The 19,426-nt window shown below is 45.7% G+C and overlaps 1 protein-coding gene across 1 annotated transcript; it reads left to right on the top strand.

Annotated features, from left to right (window-relative positions):
• The first annotated feature begins 12,214 nt into the window (after window positions 1–12,214).
• On the top strand, window positions 12,215–18,769 carry PRND (prion like protein doppel). Its single transcript, XM_005568412.5, has 2 exons — window positions 12,215–12,274; window positions 14,736–18,769. Exon 2 carries the CDS (start codon window positions 14,747–14,749, stop codon window positions 15,275–15,277), a length of 531 nt encoding a protein of 176 aa, XP_005568469.2. The 5' UTR covers window positions 12,215–12,274; window positions 14,736–14,746; the 3' UTR covers window positions 15,278–18,769.
• Window positions 18,770–19,426: the final 657 nt, after the last annotated feature.

The following is a 19,426-nucleotide window of genomic DNA, read 5'->3' as shown; positions in this document are numbered from 1 at the left end:
AGTCCAACATCAAGGTGCCAGCAGGTGTGCTTTCTTCTGAGGCCTCTCTCCTGAGCATGTAGATGGCTCCTGCCTCTTTGTGTCTTCTCATGGTCTTCCCTCTGGGTATGTCTGTGCCCTAAGCCCCTCTTCTTACAAGGACAGGAGTCATATTGGATTAGGGCCCACCCCAATAACTTCACTTAGTGTAATTACCTCTTTAAAGACCCTATCTCCAAACACAGTCATAAGAGGTTAGGGCTTCAACATACACATTGGAGGGGTGGGGAGACACGATGCAGCCTATGACATCATCTTTCTAGAAGTGTCATAAGAGTATGTCTGTGTCACTCTCAATGCAGTTCAAAGGCACTCTCAGGACTGTGAGGGCCTTGTGAGGACCCCACATTCACACACTCCCCATGCTTCTCACAATGAAGATGCCATTGTCTGAGTCACTGTGTTCCCCTGCACAGACTGGGTCAGGGCCCACCATTCACCTTAGGATCGCCAGCAGTGCCTACCTCATAGTGCCCATGGCAGAGCAAATCGCAATGTTTCCATTCTGGATATAGCTCCTAAAGTCCAGCCACCACATCCCTAAGTCTGGCACAAAGTGAAGAGTTTCATGATCAACCAACTTGGTTTAGTTTGGCTCAGACCTAGGAAGATCCAAAACTTTACACCGGATCATGTTCCTCCCACACACAAATACACTGCAAACACACCTGGTTTGGAGTTATGCTGATTAGAAGTTAATTAACATAAAGCTGGGAGTGTTGGCTGTAATTCAGTGGGTGCTACAGAAAGACTGGCAAGGTCCCCTTCCTGCATGTTGCCCAATTCCAAATGCTGGGCGTGCCCACCACCCTGCATACAGCAGCTACCCACACATGGAATGTGTCCACTCAGGTTTCTTCATGGCCGAGACTCACCTTCCTGAGGCCCCAAGTCCAAGGTCAGGCGAAGCACCGCAGAGAGTATCAGAGGATCTCAAAGGCCCAAGTCATTCCAGCTGGGTGCCCACTGGCCTCGCCCACTGTCCGGACTCACAGACTGGAGAATCCAATGAGAAGCCTATAATTTTGATTTTCTTCTTTTCCCTGAATGACTCTGAATCTCCTTTTACCCCAATCCCTGGAAGAGGCCTTTTCTCACCAGCCAATCTGAAGACCCCTTTCTCTACACCGCCTTTCAGTGATGGAATGACAAGTGCTGGGGTTGCTATTTCTGTCACACAGATAGCAAGACATTTATTGCGGACCAGACTCATCCCAAAGGAAGGTTTCCAGTCTCCAATGAGGGTCATCCAGCACAGCTGTTTCTTGAAGAAACAGCTCTGGACCTTTGATGAACAGAAAAAAGAACGAAGGAATGATTCCACGTGTGATCAGGCCCAGATCCCCCACATAAAGTCTGTCGAAGGCCATTCTTAGCTTGAGAATTTTAAGAGTAAGATTTTTCTCTGCCTCCCAAGGAAAAGGTCCATTGTGGTTCTGCTACACATTTGATTTCTTTTTTTTGAGACAGGGTCTCACTCAGTCACTCCAGCCGGGGTGCAGTGGCACAATCATAGCTCGCTGCAGCCTTGACCTCCCCCTTTTCAAGCAATCCTCCCACCTCAGCCTTCCAAGTAGCTGGGACCACAAGCATGTGTCACCATGCCAGGCTATTTTTTAAACTTTTTTTGTAGAGATGGGGTCTCACCACGTTTCCCAGGTCTCGAACTCCTGGGCTCAAGTAGTCCTCCCACCTTGGCCTCCCAAAGTGCTGGGATTACAGGCAGAAGCCACCACGCCCGGCCCACATTTGATTTTGACCAGCCACATTCGAGCTGCCACATTCCCCCAGGCTGCCAGGAGGTGGAGATGAATCCAACAAACAAACCAGGATGGGCTGTTTGGCTCTGTCCCGCCAAGTTATGGAAAATGCGAGGAAAAAAACCCACCGTCTTGCTCCTGACGTAATCACCCTAAAGAGTAAGTAATTGGACAACAAAAACGTTGTTTAAGTAGGCTTCTCCCAGTTCCCAAAAGTAAAACCACAATATAAAATGGCAGAGTATTTGCATCCTCCAAGGTGAGGGTCAACCTTCATTATAAAACCACACAGACCAGACAATATTATTCAGTAATAAAAAGGTATAAAGGACCGTTACATGCTACAACATGGATGAACCCTGAAAACATTACGCTGAGTGAAAGAAACCAGTCACAAAAGACCACACATGAGGAGGTTTCATTTATATAAAATATCCAGAAAGGGCAAATCTGTAGAAGCAAACCGTGGATTAGTGGTTTCTAGGGGTAGGAGGGAGGTGGAGGATGGGAACTGACTCCTAATGGGTACAGGGTTTCTGTCTGGTGTGAGTCTGGTGTGATAAAATGTGCTGGAATTAAATGGTAGCAATCAGTGAATAACTTTCTGTCTGTACCAAATATCCCTGAGTGTACACCTTGAAGTGGTGAATCTCATGTTACGCGAATTACCCCAATGGGGCTACTTTTTAATTTTAATTTTTGTTTTTGTTTATTCATTTATTTTGAGACAGAGTCTCACCCAGGCTTGAGTGCAGTGGCGTGATCTTGGCTCACTGCAACCTCTGCCTCCCAGGTTCAAGCAATTCTTCTGTCTAAGCCTCCTGAGTAGTTCGGATTACAGGCTCGCGCCACCACCCCTGGCTAATTTTTGTATTTTTAGTAGAGATGGGTTTTCACCATGTTGGTCAGGCTGGTCTCAAACTCCTGACCTCCAGGGATCCACCAGCCTCGGCCTCCCAAAGTGTTAGGATTATAGGTGTGAGCCCCAGCGCCTGGCTGATGATGCTTTTTTTTTTTTTTAAGCACAGAATTACCTACCCAAGCACAGAGGTGACGAGAGGGTAGGGGGAGGGTTAGGCAGTTGATTGAGGTTTAATCTGTTGTAATAACATTTCTGCCCGCTTGCTTTTCTCACGAGTGTTCCAGGAAACGGTATATAGAGAAGAACAAATAGCTTTAGGTCTAGCACATTTCTAGACACTTGGTCCTAAGCCTTTTTTGGTTACAAAATCGAAGTTTAAATCAATGAAGGCTGAAAAATGAAATATGAGATTCTTGACCTTTAAGAAGGTAAGAAAAGTGAAAAGGAACACAGTAATGTTTAATTATGGAGCAGCTGAGTTTAAAACCTGCTTGCCCCTGCTGTGATATGTAATACTTACAAGGCCTGCTGGTATCAAGAGCTGATGGGATCGTTACCACGAGAATAGGCCCTTTGCCCATATGCGGCAGAAATGTGGTCCACTTTATTCTATCTAAAGTACTAAAATTTCCTCAAGAAAAAACTCTGGACCATTGGTGAACTAATAAATGCTCGGGGGTCTGGGAAGTGGCTTCATGCACCTGTTTTTGTGACAAGTTTAATACTGCCTTTTCTACTAGGTTATAAAATACCTCTCATATAGACTATTCTTTTTTTCATTTTTTGTTATTTCACTTTAAGTTCTGGGATACATGTGCAGAATGTGCAGGTTTTACATAACCTACATGACAAAACCTGTCATCTAGCTTTTAAGCCCCACATGTATTTGGTATTTGTCCTAATGCTTTCCCTCCCCTTGCCCCCCATCCACAAATAGGCCCTGGTGTGTGATGTCCCCCTCCCTGTGTCCATGTGTTCTCATTGTTCAACTCCCACGTATGAATGAGAACATGTAGTGTTTGGTTTTCTGTTCCTGTGTTAGTTTGCTGAGACTGATGGCTTCCAGCTTCATTCATGTCCCTGCAAAGGACATGATCTCATTCTTCTTTATGGCTGCATAGTATTCCATGGTGTATATATGCCACATTTTCTTTATCCAGTCTACTTCTCATGTAGACTATTTCCACGCCTTTCATTCACCTGGTGGAAAGTCTATTCTTTTTCCTAAAGACGGCATTTCTCCTGACATCTCCATCTGCCCAGCTGTTCCTTCTCCACCTCACAGGAAAGTTATGCTGATGAGTAAGGACACACCCTTGTCACACACTGAGCTGTTTTGGCAAGACTAGGTGGTGTGAATACCAGGCCTTGTGACGGGGCGGGGGGGCGGGGGGCCTTGCTGGAGCATCAGTTTCTTCACTGCCCACGTTGCCTCTCTGCCTTACTCACTTGACCTACTTGCTATGTTCAGAGGCCTTGCTCGATCCTGTAAGACCCAGATGTCCCTTCTGAGTCACCGTGTGGCATTTGGCCTTGTCTTCCCTGACCTGCATTTACACCCAGTCCTCCTTCCCTGTGTGTCATCACATACCTGTGTGGCACTTCCAGATGGAGTCGGGAGAGCCGAGAAGATGGAAGCGAGGCATTGGTTCCTGTCCAGTTGGAAAACCAGCAATGTTTCCATGTGGCAGCTACCGTGGAGGGAAGAGAACACCCAGTCAACCTTTCAAATCAAGGACCTCCATGGTGGAGGTGGGCGTGGTCTACGAAGATGCTTGCCCCTGTGCTGAAGGGATCACTCCCCTCCTGCCCCACAGTAATTACCATTATCCAGAGATGGAAAGGAGAATGCATGGTTGAGCAAATGTTAGCTCTTTTCCTCCTTTTCCTGGACCACAAAGCTAAGCTGGATAGAAAAGCTTGCAGGGCAGAAACAGGTGTAAAACAAATCCATTGGGACACCCTAGATGTCCGCTGTTCCCATTCTGTTCCTTCCTCCCCACCCCACTCTCTTTGGCAAGCCAGTCCTCCACGGGGGCACCTGCAATGAGTTACTCCCCACTGCACAGCCTCACTTGTCTCCAAGAACTAACCTCATCATTCAGACTCATCATGAATCCATACCTTAGAGTCTCTTGAGCCACCTCTAGGGTGCTTACAATCCTCTGCTTATGTTGTTCCCTCCACCTAGAATGTCTTTCCCGATCCCTATCTCCAGCTGGCAAACTCTTAATGTATACATCAAGACCCAGCTGAGGCCAGTCATAGTAGCTCACATCTGTAATCCCAGCACTTTGGGATGCTGAGGCTGGTAGATCACCTGAGGTCGGGAGTTCGAGACCAGCCTGGCCAACATGGTGAAACCCTCTCTCTACTAAAAATACAAAAATTAGTCAGGTGTGGTGGCACATGCCTGTAATCCCAGCTACTTGGGAGGTTGAGACAGGAGAATTGCTTGAACCCGGGAGACAGAGGTTGCAATGAACCGAGATTGTGCCACTGCACTCCAGGCTGGGCGACATCGCAAAAAAAAAAAAAAAAAAAAAAAAAGACCCAACTGAAATCTGAAATGTCAGCCTGATGAAGCCTATGAATCCTGCTCAGTATAATGTTTTAAATGCATAAAATAAGATACATAGGTTATAACATAAACTGATTAAACTAAAATATAGTTATCAAAATATGTTAATGCTCACTAAACTTAAATATTTTAAAACTCACTAAATAAGATATACTGAGGTGAGCCTAATAACAAACATAATGTAACAGTGATATGTGTAAAGGATATTTTGAGATTTGTTACGCCTGGAATTAGGTTGACCAACTTGTCCTGGCTTGTACCATACTTTCCCAGTTTAGCACTGAAAATCCTGTGTCCTGGAAACTCCCTCCACCTCTGGCAAACTGGCACTTGAGAACCCTGTGTCCTGGAGAATCCCTCAGTCCCTGGCGAACTGGGACCGTTGGTCACTCTCCCTGTAATGTGGCATGAAAGCATCTGTGATTGTTAGTGGTGTTATAATCACGGGTACGGCTAATGCTACTGTGAGTTGCTACCTGCATTCTTCATGGAGGAAAAGCTCTATTTCAGGTAGAGGTGAGTGAAAATAAAGATGTGATTGGTTTTTCCCATCCAAGTTCATGTATTTTCCAATTTCTGTCCATGGACAGCCCCCTTCCAGTTAAGAACCCCTGCAATTGGTAAGATGGAGTTAGGTCTACTCTCCTCTAATATTTATACTTTGTTCTTATACAATAATTTACCAAACTGTTGTAATTGTTTGTTTAAACAACACAACAAAAATTCTCCATTAAGCACCTTTCTTACAGGGTTGTAGGGGAATTAAAAGAAATGTATACAGGAGAAGCTGGCATGAAACAGGTCATTGTGGTACAACCAGAGCCCTCTTGCATGGTTGAATCTAAATTGGTTGAAAAATTTTGGAACACTGTTTGGCAGGTTCTACTAAAGTTGAACACACCCCATACTATGACCCAGCCTTCTGACTCCTGAGTATTTCCCCAACAGAAATGAGAGCTTATAGTCATCAAGAGACATGCCTAAGAATTTTCTGGCAACTGTATTCACAATAGCCCCAAATGAAGAATAACCCAAGAAGAACAGATCAAGAAGTTATGACCTTTTTAAACAACCATATACCACACAGGAATGAGAATTCACATATAATATCTCAGCCAGGTTTGATGGCACACACCTGTAAGCCAGCACCTTGGGAGGCTGAGGCTGGAGGATCCCTTGAGGCTAGAAGTTCAAGACCAGCCTAGGCAGCATGACAAGACCTCACTTCTACCAAATGAAAAAAAAAAATAGCCACTATGACTACATGTGCCTGTAGTCAATAGCTACTTGGGAGGCTGAGGCAAGAGGATCACTTGAGCCCAGGAATTTGAGACTACAGTGAGCCATGATGGCACCACTGCACTCCAGTCTGGGTGAGAGAGCGAGACCCTGTCTCTAAAAATTAAAAATTAAAAAGCAATTTAAAAAAAACAATAATAACATCTCTCGGGAATAATATTAATAAATCTCACAAGCATAATTTTGAACAAAAGAAACCAGCTACAAAACAATGCATATTATGCATATTGCTTGATTCCATTTGTATAAAAGAAGGGTGAAACACCAGCCTGGAAGCTAGAAGTCAGACAGTGGTTATTACCATTGAGGGGGGTGGGAATATTCTGCTGGTTACCTAAGGGTACTGAGTTTGTGAAAATCTACTGAATTTTGTACTATGGCACGTGCATTTTTCTATATTATGTTATATTTCAATAAAAGCATTCAATACGTTGGGTCCCCATTCCCGCCTCTTGCCAGATCTCACCTGTAGCCACCACCACCAAGAAGTGACCTCTCCCTGCATTTTCCACTTGGGTTAGCTCTGCGGCTTGGCAAAGACTTTCCCCTGCTGAATCCATCCCTTTCTCCACAGTGCTTTGGACGTCCCCCTGGCCAAGGGCAACCACAGCCTCTGGCACGAACCTCTTTGGTTGCCTTCACAACCATCAGTGCTTCATTAATATTTCTGACAGGCCACTAATTAACATGTTAGCACATACCTGTGTATTCAAAGCAGCTTTTAGGCCTGAGCTTACTACCCTTTACACTATTTCAGGGAAGGATTTGTATTGTATTCTGCGGTTTCAACTGTGCCAAGCAGCAATTGATAAGCAGCAACCATAACAATGATGGGAGCAGCAGGCATGATACCCCCTGCATAGATGAGAAAACTGATTCTCAGTATAAACTTACGCCACCCCAAAGATGCCCAGCAAATTTACCATTTATTGTCTGAGGTGGAAATCACCTTCCATGAGAGTGAAGGCCAAAGCTCCCCTGTAACTGACGATGACCAAGCCCTGCAAAGCCAAGAGTGGCAGGCTGGGGATTAGAACTCATGTCTTTGGCTCATGTTCACTCTCTGTGCAGCACCCTGGGACCCGCCCCCCTGAGAATGAACACCAACCTGAGCAACCCAGGTGTCCCCACTCTGACACAATAAGAACTGGACCCTCATCTGGTCCAGGTAGCCTCATCCTGGGGGATGCCTTTCTCCATTTGGACATTTTACTATGTATTCAGGGAGAGATGACAAACTGCAGAACAACTTATCAGGTTAATTATGCTTTTAAAAACATCACAGACAAGGAGCAAAGTGATGGGGAGGCTAAATGAGGAACTCGGTGGTGGCTGAGTCTGGCATTCTTTGCCCTTCTTCGAGTCTGCAGGTGGGCGTTTCTGCCCTTTCCTGGGCCTCTCCCTTCTGGACAACACGAGAGACAGATCACCTTAAAACACAGCCTTCATCCTGTACATGCCGAAGCCTTCAGTGGCTCCCCATCTTCTATCTTCTCACCTACAAACATCCTGTTCCACATACACTGGGTGATTCCCGCATGAGAGGAAGAAATGCTTCAGTGGTCTCGGCTGAGCCAGAAGGACTATTGCTCTTCCTCACCTCCCATCCTTCCTCACCTCCCTCCCATCCTCCCGTCTCCACCCTACTCCCTGCCCTGAGTCAATTCCTCACAGCCAAGTTCCAAACACTGACTGCACTCTGACCAGGAAGGGCAGAAAACTGCAGAGGAAATGATCCATAAATATGCACGGCATTTGCCTCTCCAACCTGCGGTCACCCTCTGGGCTCCTGTTTTGCTTCTAAAACAACTCTATGCCACAGAACTTCAACTACCACCAGGTCTTCAACATGCTGCGCTTAAGAAAACAACAGTAACAACTGTAAAACTGTCTCCCTTATCCCTGTAAAATGTTCTCTCGCTGCTTTTGTATATTCCAACCAACTGCGATTTGGACCATTGAGCCTGCCCTCTGGTATGCGTCACCGACCAACAAGGGATAAAGGGAATCTAGATGCATCTAGATCCCAGGCACTGTGCTAGGTGCCAAGCAAACACATGTGAATGAAACACAGTCTTTCAACTTCTATGAGCTCAGCAGAATGTGTGAATGGGAGGCTCCGGTGACTACAGTAATAGGCTCTGTGCCAAGTGACAAGGGAACCACATGGAGACTCCTGGCTGGGTTTGGGAGTAGAATAGTGGTCAAACCATAAAGGAGGGTGAATTTAAGATTTTTGAAAAGCTATAGTCCAAATTCTAAGACCGTAAAAGCTGAAAAATAGGCATATTCTACGACCCAGTAAATCTACTCCTAAGAGTATATATTCAACAGAAATATGGGCACCAAGAAGAACATGCAAGAATATTCACGGCCACCCTATTCATAAGATCCCAAATGAGAAACCGCCCAAATGTCCATCAACAGGGAAATGGATAAGTATGTTGTGGAATATTCTCACAATGGAATGAATGATCTATAACTACACACAATGTGGGTGAACCTCAAATATGTAATTTGAGCAAAAGACAGACACAGAAGATTATATTCTATATAATTCTATGTATATGAAATACAAAATCAGACAAAACTAACCTATGGCATACGACTCAGGAGAGTGGTCAGTATAGGGGAGGGAATCATGACGTGAAGAAGCCATGAGGAGCTTTGTGCTGTCATGCTCAGTTTTCTAATCTGGGTGTAGGTTACAATGGTGTGTTTAGTTTGTAAAAATATATAATGCTGGGCTGGCGGTGGTGGCTCATGCCTGTAATCCCAGCACTTTGGGAGGCCGAGGCGGGCAGATCACAAGATCAGGAAATCCAGACCATCCTGGCTAACACGGTGAAACCCCATCTCTACTAAAAATACAAAAAATTACCCAAGTGTGGTGGCACGTGCCTGTAGTCTCAGCTACTCGGGAGGCTGAGGCAGGAGAATCACTTGAACCCAGGAGGTGGGGATTGCAGTGAACCAAAATGGCACCACCGCACTCCAGCCTGGGCGACAGAGTAAGACTCTATCAAAAAAACACCAAAAAACAAAAAAACAAAAAACAAAACAAAACAAAAAACATAATGCTGGACATTGCAAATATGTGCACCTTCTGTGTGGACCTCAGACTTGAATAAAAAGAAAAAATTAAGTATGTCTATTGCCTTAGTCCATTCAGATTGCTATAATAAAATATCATAAACTGGATGATTTATAAACACCACATACTTATTTCTCACAGTTCTAGGGGCTGGCAAATCCAAGATCAAGGCACCAACAGATTGGGTGTCTGATGAGAACCCACTTTGTGGTTCATAGATGGCCATCTTTCACTGTGTCACCACATGGCAGAAGGGACAGGGAGCACTCTCAGGCCTCTATTATAAGGGCACTAATCCCAATCATCAGGGCTTCACCCATATGACCTAATCGCCTCCCAAAGATCCACTTCCTAGTACCATTATCTTGGGAGTGAGAATTTCAACATATGAGTTGTTGAGTGGACACAACATTCGGACTGTAACAGCTGTTTAGGTAGCTACACAGCTAAATAAGTATTATTTTCCAAATCACATTTCAACTGTTTCTCTACCATTAAGCCATGGGCCAGCAACGGAACCTGGCTTATCCTTCTTGTGTTCTTCCTTTCTTGGCACAAATATGGTGGGTCATCTTCCCAAACAGTAACCTCCCTGGTATAGTTCATTTGGCCTGGTAGGTTGTAGTCAAACAATCACTGTATTCACTTATAAATGCTCTCAAACTGGTCCAAGGTCTAATCAAAGCTGGAAATTGATCAAATAATGACTCATTCATGCATTCTAGAATTCAGCCATTCCCTGCTGCTTTTTTAGAAATTAGCATAATTTTCTATTATTTACACGTTCTAGAGAACTGTATCATAGACCCCTGCATCATGGAACACCCAGATCCCTGGTCTCCATCTCATTCTCCCTGCTTTCTCAAAGATGATCCATACACAATTCTATTTCCCAGACTATATAATGTAATCCACTTTATGTAACATAGTATAATTCACTTGGCCCTGGTCTCTCAGTTCTTTTGAAGAAATGAATGTTCTCACACTAATTCCTTGGCCTGTTTGATCTTTACAGGCAGGAAAGGGGGATGCGAGGCAGGATTGGGTCAGCTCCACATTCTCCACATCTGCTTATTGTTTTCTTGCCTTGTTTCAGCTTCCAGAGCTCCTCCCTGCTTCTCCAGCAATTTCAGTCTTCCACACTCCTCTGTGCCTTTGTAAACAGCCTTTTGTTCACTAACAAGAGGAATCTGCAGCCACGTCAGCTCTAAACCAACCTCCCACCATTCTCTGGGTAAAGTCCTACTCAGAAAGAGAATAGGAGGAAGAGGGATGGAGGGGGCTGGAGATGATTGTGTCTGGTGGGAACAGGCAGGGGGACAGTACACAGAGTTCAGAATGGGACAACGAGCCCGCCAAGGCTGCTCTGCCAGCCTGGCTGGGTGACCTTGAGCCTATCTGGGCCCGTGACCTCACCATGCAAAGGAGCTGGACCAGAGAATTCTGAGTCCTTTCTAGCTCTAAACACTCTGGCCCTAAGCATCTATATGTTAAACAAAATTGTCCTAACGTTTGTCTCTGGGTACTGAAATATTAGGAGATTTTTATTTTTTCATCTCCATTTTGCAAACAGTCTGTTAAGATTACAGTACTGTGTTTCTGTTTTGTGTGTATTCAGAAGCACAAAAAGCCTGTGGTTCTAAAAAGGAAATAGAAAAGTTCTTTAAAAACAAAGAAGTGGGGAAATGAAACAAATGTTAAAAGCAGAAGAGAAAGAAAGGCCCAACTGGAGGCCCCAAATCCACCCAGAGCCCTGAAGCCCGGGTTTCCCACCGACAGGCAGCAGTCTTTGTCCGCTCTCTGGCGCCCTCTGCTGGCCTTCTTGGTAACAACAGTTTAATTTGGTTTGCAAAAGTGCTCTGACTCGAAGCCACCGTGAACACTGACGGGATTCACGTTCAGCATAAAAATCGCTTTCTGTTTACAGGAAAATCTTGCCCCATACTTTCCTCCATAATTCACTTTTAACTTTGCCTTGCAGTACTAATTGTATTGACCTTTGGGATAATTCAGTCCTTCAAGCATTCCCGGTCCAACATGCCAGGAAGTCTTCTCACATGTCTTCCACTCCATACCTACCAGTCCTGTTTCCCCATTATCCGATGAAAGTGTGATCCCCCACCCCGCGCCATACACACACACACACACCCCGTTGGTCCCACCGTCGGGGCGTGGTGGTCCAGGTGAACGCTTGCCTTCTTTTTGAGCTAAACCTCCCCCACAGAGGCTGTCAGCAAAGACTCCTTTGCTGTCCGAGGCTGGCCTTTAGGTGCAGGACACTATGCATGTCCAGCGAGGCTTGTTGAAGCCACATCTGTCATAGATATTGATGGGAAAAGCATTTTCCTTCTAACATGCCTAATTCCAATTCTAAAAGGCACCTCTCAAGTCTTGCTGAACTTCATCAAGATTTTCACATAGTTTCCTTAGTAAAGTGTGATGAGAAGGTCCACCCTTCTTAAGATGAAGGAGTGGTCCAGGAAGCCCTGATTGGTCCTGCCAGGGAGGGAAGGGCTGCCTTATTTGGAGACCTGCAGGAATGCAGCTCCTATATAGCCGGGCGGACCTGGCTGCCAAGAGGGTGTGCTGGGGGACTGTGCAGCTCGAGGCTCCAGAGGCACGCTCCAGAGAGAGCCAAGGTACGTGAAGGGCCACTTCTGTGGTCAGGGTTGCTGGTTGCTTATCAAGGCTTTACTCCGGACTGAAAATCATGCAAGGATTTCCTTACTCCCACATCGGGGATCGGTCCCAAGTTCAGGGGAGACTTGCGAGGATACTCAGTCACCACCGGGCTTGCCTTTCTATAAGCTGGTGCTATAATAAAATGCTACTTTAGGTTTGTTGGTTGGGATTTTTGTTTTGCCTTTAAGCCTCTGCCTATGAAAATTAATTTCTTTCTCAAGAATGCTGTGCTTTTATTTTTTTTATTTGACTCACCTGAAATGATCTATTATATCATTATTCTTATTTAAGATTACTCCTTAAAAAAGGAATGAAATGGAGTATGGCCCGCTATTTAGGAGACTAATGAATGTTTGCTTTGTGCTTGGATCTCTTTGGAGAAAGCCAGTCTGAGCTGACTGTGCTCAGGGGGCAGAGAGAGTGGGGTGAGGGGGCCCAGGTGCTCATGAACACCCTGGGACAGAGACGAGGCGATGTCTCCGAGCAAGGAAGGGTCGGCGAGGCCTCTTCGCAGGCTTCTAGAGATGACTGGGTGTGCTTCTAGAGGTCACTTCAGCTGTGTTTTGCCTTTTTTTTTTTTTTAATATAAGGACCAATGTGGCATCAGAGTTGAACATTTTAACAGAGGAACATTAGCCACTTTTAGGGATGCTGCAGGGGGGGCGGTGGAGGGTGTGTGAGGGGCTTAACAAGCTCCCTGTCCGCCTCCTCCAGCTCTGGGGCCCCGCGGCCTCACAGTAAATCTTCGCCTAGGAGACAGCTTAGGCAAGCTCCACTCTGGGAACTCTTTCCGTTTCCCTCATCCACACAGACAAAGACCCAGGTGCTGGAATGCCCTGACAGTTGGCCTTGGGAAGTGGATTTCCCGGTGGCTATTGTAGTTTCAGGAGCCGAATGTGACAGGCAACCTCGAGGGGTGGGGTGAAGGGTTTTCCATGACATCAGTGGCAGCGTTCGGATGTCCCAGGGCCACCTTGACCCAGGACCCTCCTGGTGTTCCCCCAGGCCCTCCTGTCTTCCCTTTCATCTCGTTTTCTCCAAAATTCCTCAAGGGCTCTGCCCTTTGCCCTTTGCCCAGCTCAGGGGGCATCAGGCCCAGTGAGTGAAAAGCACAGTGTGTGAGCACTGTCTTCTCCCGAAACCCAGATGGGCAGTGGGGCATGGCTAGTGGACACATGCAGTGCAGCATTAGACTGAGCCCAGTGCGGGTCTGCCACCTCCCCCCTGTGCAGCCTTGGGTAAATTACTTAACTTCTCTGAATCCCAGGACAACATTTATAACATGGGGATAATAATGCACCTACCTCATGTGAGAATTAAGTTAGGCAATGTCATAGAAGGGCTTAACACAGTGGCAGGCATGAAGAAAGTATGTAACAAAAAGCCAGTAGGATAAGCAGATGGTCACGCTGTCCCCCAGGCGTGAGATTGGAAATGATGCCTGGAGCGCACTTGACCCCTGGACATAGGGGAGACAGGGGTCCCTTTACTACGTTTCCGTCTTTCTCTCTCCCCCACCTTCCTCCTCCTCTCTCTCTCATTACTGCAAAGGCCTTTAGGATCAGCAGCCAGTGAATTCCTCAGAATGGATGGAAGAATGCACCCAAGACAGTGCCAGCTCACAGCAATAAAGAACAAAGAGGGGATATTAAAAGTACAATCTAAAATCAGGCACCGTGGCTCGTGCCTGTAATCCCAGCACTTTGGGAGGCTGAGGTGGGAGGATCACTTGAGCCTGGGCAACATAGTGAGACCCGTTTCTACAAAATATATTTGAAAATTGGCTGGGTGTGGTAGTGTGCGCCTGCAATCCCAGCTACTCTGGAGGCTGAGGCAAGAGGATTGCTTGAGCCCAGTTCAGTGCTGCAGTGAGCTATGATCATGCCACTGCACTCCAGCCTGGGGCCTGGGCAACAGAGTGAGATCCAGATTCTGTCTCTAAAATATGCGTGTATATATATATGTATATGCATATATACATACACACACACACACACACACACACACACATAGTCCATGCCCACAAGCATTTGATTCCAACTCTTCTATTGTATTTTCCTCCCAGGGATTTCTTGATTTGAAAGACTTGGGAGTATCAAAGAAAACTTACATGTATTAAGTCACCACTCCTTTATTTCCCATGCATATTCAAAGCCTCTGTAATTGCCCTTTGCCGTGCTTGTCTGTCTAGGAAAACCAGGACCAGGGCCCTAAGTGAATGTAATCCTAGCAATAGCAAAGGAGCTCAGTGTTCGAGTTAACCTTGCACAGCCCAAACATGGGGAAACAATTATGCTTTTGAGACCACATAAATAGCACAAGGATGCAATTCCTTCCTTAAAGTCTCCTGCACTCGGGAGGGGGCAGGGGAGCCCGGGGAGCCTGGTTGGGAGCTGATCCCTGCTGTTTCTCTGGCAGGTTCTGACACGATGAGGCAGCACCTGAGCCGGTGGTGGCTGGCCACTGTCTGCATGCTGCTCCTCAGCCACCTCTCCGTGGTCCAGGCCAGGGGCATTAAGCACAGAATCAAGTGGAACCGGAAGGCCCTGCCCAGTACTGCCCAGATCACGGAGGCCCAGGTGGCTGAGAACCGCCCGGGAGCCTTCATCAAGCAAGGCCGCAAGCTCAACATCGACTTCGGAGCCGAAGGTAACAGGTACTACGAGGCCAACTACTGGCAGTTCCCCGATGGCATCCACTACGACGGCTGCTCCGAGGCCAACGTGACCAAGGAGGTATTTGTCACCGGCTGTATCAACGCCACCCAGGCGGAAAACCAGGGGGAGTTCCAGAAGCCGGACAACAAGCTCCACCAGCGGGTCCTCTGGCGGCTGGTCCAGGAGCTCTGCTCCCTCAAGCGCTGCGAGTTTTGGTTGGAGAGGGGCGCGGGACTTCGGGTCACCATGCACCAGCCAGTGCTCCTCTGCCTGCCGGCTTTCGTCTGGCTCATGGTGAAATAAGCTTGCCAGGAGGCTGGTAGTGCAGAGCGCAGCAGCAAGCAAATCCCCGCAAGTGACCCAGCTCTTCTCCCCCAAACCCAGGCATGTTCTGAAGGTGCCCAGGAGCGGCGATGCACTCGCACTGCAAATGCCGCTCCCACATATGCGCCCTGGTATGTGCCTGTGTTCTGATAGATGGGGGACTGTGGCTTCTCCATCACTCCATTCTCAGCCCCTAGCAGAGCGTCTCTATCACTCCATTCTTAGCCCCTAGCAGAGCATCTTATTTCAAAAGAAGGGTAAGTGCTTGCTATTCCCTTCCCTGAATACATTACTACTACTAGATTAGTAGTAATTGCTTGATGAGAAGAACACGTCAGGCACTGCGCCACCTGCTTCACCGCACTTCCCAACAACTCTTAAAAGTAGGTGTATTCCCATTTTACAGATAAGGAAACTGAGGCTCAGAGAGCTGAAGTAGTGCACCCAGCATCACCAGCTAGAAAGTGGCAGAGCCAGGATTCAACCCTGGCTTGTCTAACCCCAGGTTTTCTGCTCTGTCCAATTCCAGAGCTGTCTCGTGATCACTTTATGGCTCACAGGGACCCACATCCAAACGTGTATCTCTAATGAAATTGTGGAAGCTCCATGTTTAGAAATAAATGAAAACACCTGAGCTGGTGGCTGTGTACTTTGGTACATGGAGGCTATTTTAATCCTTCTAACTAAACTAAAATAGAATAAAGAAATTAAACTAAAATAGAAGTAAAGCTAGACAAAGGCCCAGAAATCATATTGTAAGGAAATATTGGAAGCTGATTCCCAGAGCAGACCACATATACAGCAGGATATGTCTGTGGCATGAATATGTTCTTTCTCTTTTTCTTTTCTTTCTTTTCTTTTTTTTTTTTTTTTTTTTTTTTTTTTTTTTTTTTTTGAGGTGGAGTTTTACTCTTGTCCCCCAGGTTGGAGTGCAATGGCACAATCTCGGCTCACTGCAACTTCTGCCTCCCAGGTTCAAGCACTTTTCGTGCCTCAGCCTCCCGAGTAGCTGGGATTACAGGTGCGTGCTATCATGCCTGGCTAATTTTGTATTTTTAGTAGAGACTGGGTTTCACCATGTTGGCCAGGCTGGTCTCGAACTCCTGATCTCAGGTGATCTACCCACCTGGGCCTCCCATAGTGCTGGGATTAGATTTTTTTTTTTTTTTTCAAAAGAAGGGTAAGTGTTTGCTGTTCCCATCCCTGAAACATTGCATATATTTAAGAAAAAAAAGAAATTTTAATGGCATATTTGCTTCTAATGTCCCCTAAACCTACGTGCATGTTTTATGTGCACCCATACAAGTATCTTTAAATATAATCCCTTTATATCTGTGTTCTGTGCAAAGTCTCTCAGTTCTTTCAAGACAGCCTGGTGAAGGCCATCATCTCTGTAAACCACTTAGCACTACAAAAATCCAATTACTCACCAAAAAGGTTAAAAAAGAAACAAAACTGTGTCTTTAGGGAGACCCAATAAAGAATCCAGTCCATGCCATAAGCAGGAATTGATACACCACCTTATTAGCTAAAAATATATATAACAAAATATGAATAATGTTTAAAATCTGTTTTAAATTTAAAACAATGAATTGAATGCTCTAAGAGGCTCCTACAGGCACTCTAGGCCACTCTCAGAGACTCCCAGGAGGAGTTGAACTATAGAGAAAACAGCCACTGAATATTATCAATTCTCCTTTAAAGAGAGTTTGTAAGGGGGGAACATGCATTTTATCAGACAGTTGATCCAAAGCATTTCAGAACATGAGTGCTGATGAGGGCATCTCTTGTGCTGAGTCCCCTCGGCTATCAGTGTTCTTCTCAAGGACACATTTGGAAGGTTTTAACATTGAAAGTGAGCGGAGGACTTGGGGGCAGAGCAGCACAAAGAAACAGCCTTACACTGGGCACATGGAGGAGACGTCCACCCTGCAGCCAGGACTGGGGTTCACGCTGCTGCCAGCACTACACTCGCCTTCTGATTCCACAGTCCTGTTAATTCTAGATCAGAGAGCAAGAAAAAAGTACAGAACATATCCTCTAAGCTTATTTCCTGCTTTCTAATTTAAAAAATAACAACAATGGCAAGAGAGAAAGAAAGAAAAAGTACTCAGAGGCTGACACTGACATTTCACTTCCTCGCTCTCCTAAGTTTAATTACAACAGCACGTGCAGCCACGTCAGCCAAATGACTTCATTTCTGATGTGAAAACGCTTAGGCCATGATGTCGTTCATTTTCTGTAATTGCTGTCTTTTCTCATTCTGTTAATAGTCCCAGCAACCAGACTTCAGTGGGGCGTGACGTGAATGTATACATGGTGATTCAAATGCAAAATTTGTTTATGGAGCTTTTAATCAAAAGCGTGTGTGCTTGAACATTCTTGCTCAAGTAGATGAATCATGGGGTGGAATAAAGGCTTAGTGAACCTGGTTTTTCACTTTAGCAAAGAGGCATGGAGTGCCTACTATGTGTAAGACATTGGGAGGGGCTTCGGAATTTTTCTGGATATCGTCATTTTGCAGTGTGAATAATTTTGCCAACCATTGCTTTCTCAGCCCCTGCTAAGTGTTGACTTTTTAAAATATAAGTTTATTGTAAAAGTGACATGAAAATTACAACAGATATTCCAAACCAAAATAATACAATGATCCCAGCATCTGATTGGGTCAGTGTTTGCTGCTTCCCCTGTACTTTCCTAGTTTTTAACCATTTGCATATATAAACTTTCATATGCGCAATAAAAAGGTGTGGTTTTATATTCTAAATTTTTACTTAACTTCATTCAATGCTTTTTACTCATTTTTCTATACCTTTTTTTTTTTTTTTTTGAGGCGGAGTCTCATTCTGTTGCCCAGGCTGGAGTACAGTAGCATGATCTTGGCTCACTGCAACCTCCACCTCCCAGGTTTAAGCAATTCTCATGCCTCAGCCTCCCAAGTAACTGGGATTACAGGTGCCCACCACCAAGCTCAGAAATATTGTTTTTGTGTTTTTGGTAGAGACAGTGTTTTGCCGTGTAGGCCAGGCTGGTCTCGAACTCCTGACATCAGGTGATCCACCCACCTCGGCCTCCCAAAGTGCTGGGATTGCAGGGGTGAGCCACCATGCCCTGCTTACTCTTTGTTTTCTTTCCTCCCAACCCATCGTCCCCAGTCCCGCCCCCTCCTTCCAGCCTCCACCTTAACTGTGCTCAGATACATAAGTGAGGGTTTTTTAACTTGATTATGCTTTTAAAAGTACTATGTTTGTAAAATATTTATTCATCTGCAATTTGGCTTACCTAACTTAACATTGCCTCATGAAACTCTTTGGAACAACAGCTATCTAGGTAGCTGGCTCATGCTTTTGGATTGCTACATAATCTCACTTAATACAGATGTATGGATTGATTGAATCATTGCCTGTTGATGGGCCTTCAGATTACTTCCAGTTTTTTGCCACTGCAAACAATAAACATCCTTGTACATACTACACTGCAGTCTGGTAGTTTTGTTTCTGTGGAATAGATTCACACGTGCAAATTTTCTGGAACAAAGCCCGTGTGTAATTTAAATTTTACCAGCCGTGACCGGGTTATGTTCGCACATAGCTGGAGCAAATCCTATTCCCACCAGCTGTTTATGGCATTAATTTGGAACAGTTTCTGTCATCTAAGCATGAGAAGCCACCTTTTCTACAAATGTTGCCTAAGCATCTTCTCTCTTTCGCAAATGGCACACCTAAAGCTCTCTAAAACTTTTGGCCATGAGGACCGTTTGAAAATCCTCCTAAAACTGTTAGCAATTCTCATTCTAAACCTGGTCCTTGGCCCAAAACATCTGCCTGAGAAGCCTGGAAAACAAGCAGTGAGTGGACGGGCTTCCAACTCAGAGGGTGGTGTATCTGCACAGCTCCACACACCCCAGCCACTGGGAAGGCTTGAGGTGAGCTTATGCCCTGGCCTTTTTACTGACTTTTACTAAAATTACACATGCAAGTATTTGCATTCCAGCCAGAATACCCTCTAGATCCAAAAGCTCAAAAGGAGCAGAGAATTGAGAACACTATTAAAGTAGCCCATGCTGTTCCTCCCCTCCAGGCTCTGGCAGACAATCAGCGTTTTCCTGGAGCCCCTCACACCCCACCT

Source organism: Macaca fascicularis, chromosome 10 (assembly GCF_037993035.2).
Source record: "Macaca fascicularis isolate 582-1 chromosome 10, T2T-MFA8v1.1".
In the NCBI taxonomy this organism is placed as follows: Eukaryota; Metazoa; Chordata; class Mammalia; order Primates; family Cercopithecidae; genus Macaca; species Macaca fascicularis.
This window is presented reverse-complemented; position numbering and strand designations above follow the sequence as displayed.

What these genes read in the sequence shown, in the direction of transcription:
- PRND (XM_005568412.5), top strand. Translation starts at nt 14,747, where the DNA reads ATGAGGCAGCACCTGAGCCGGTGGTGGCTGGCCACTGTCTGCATGCTG.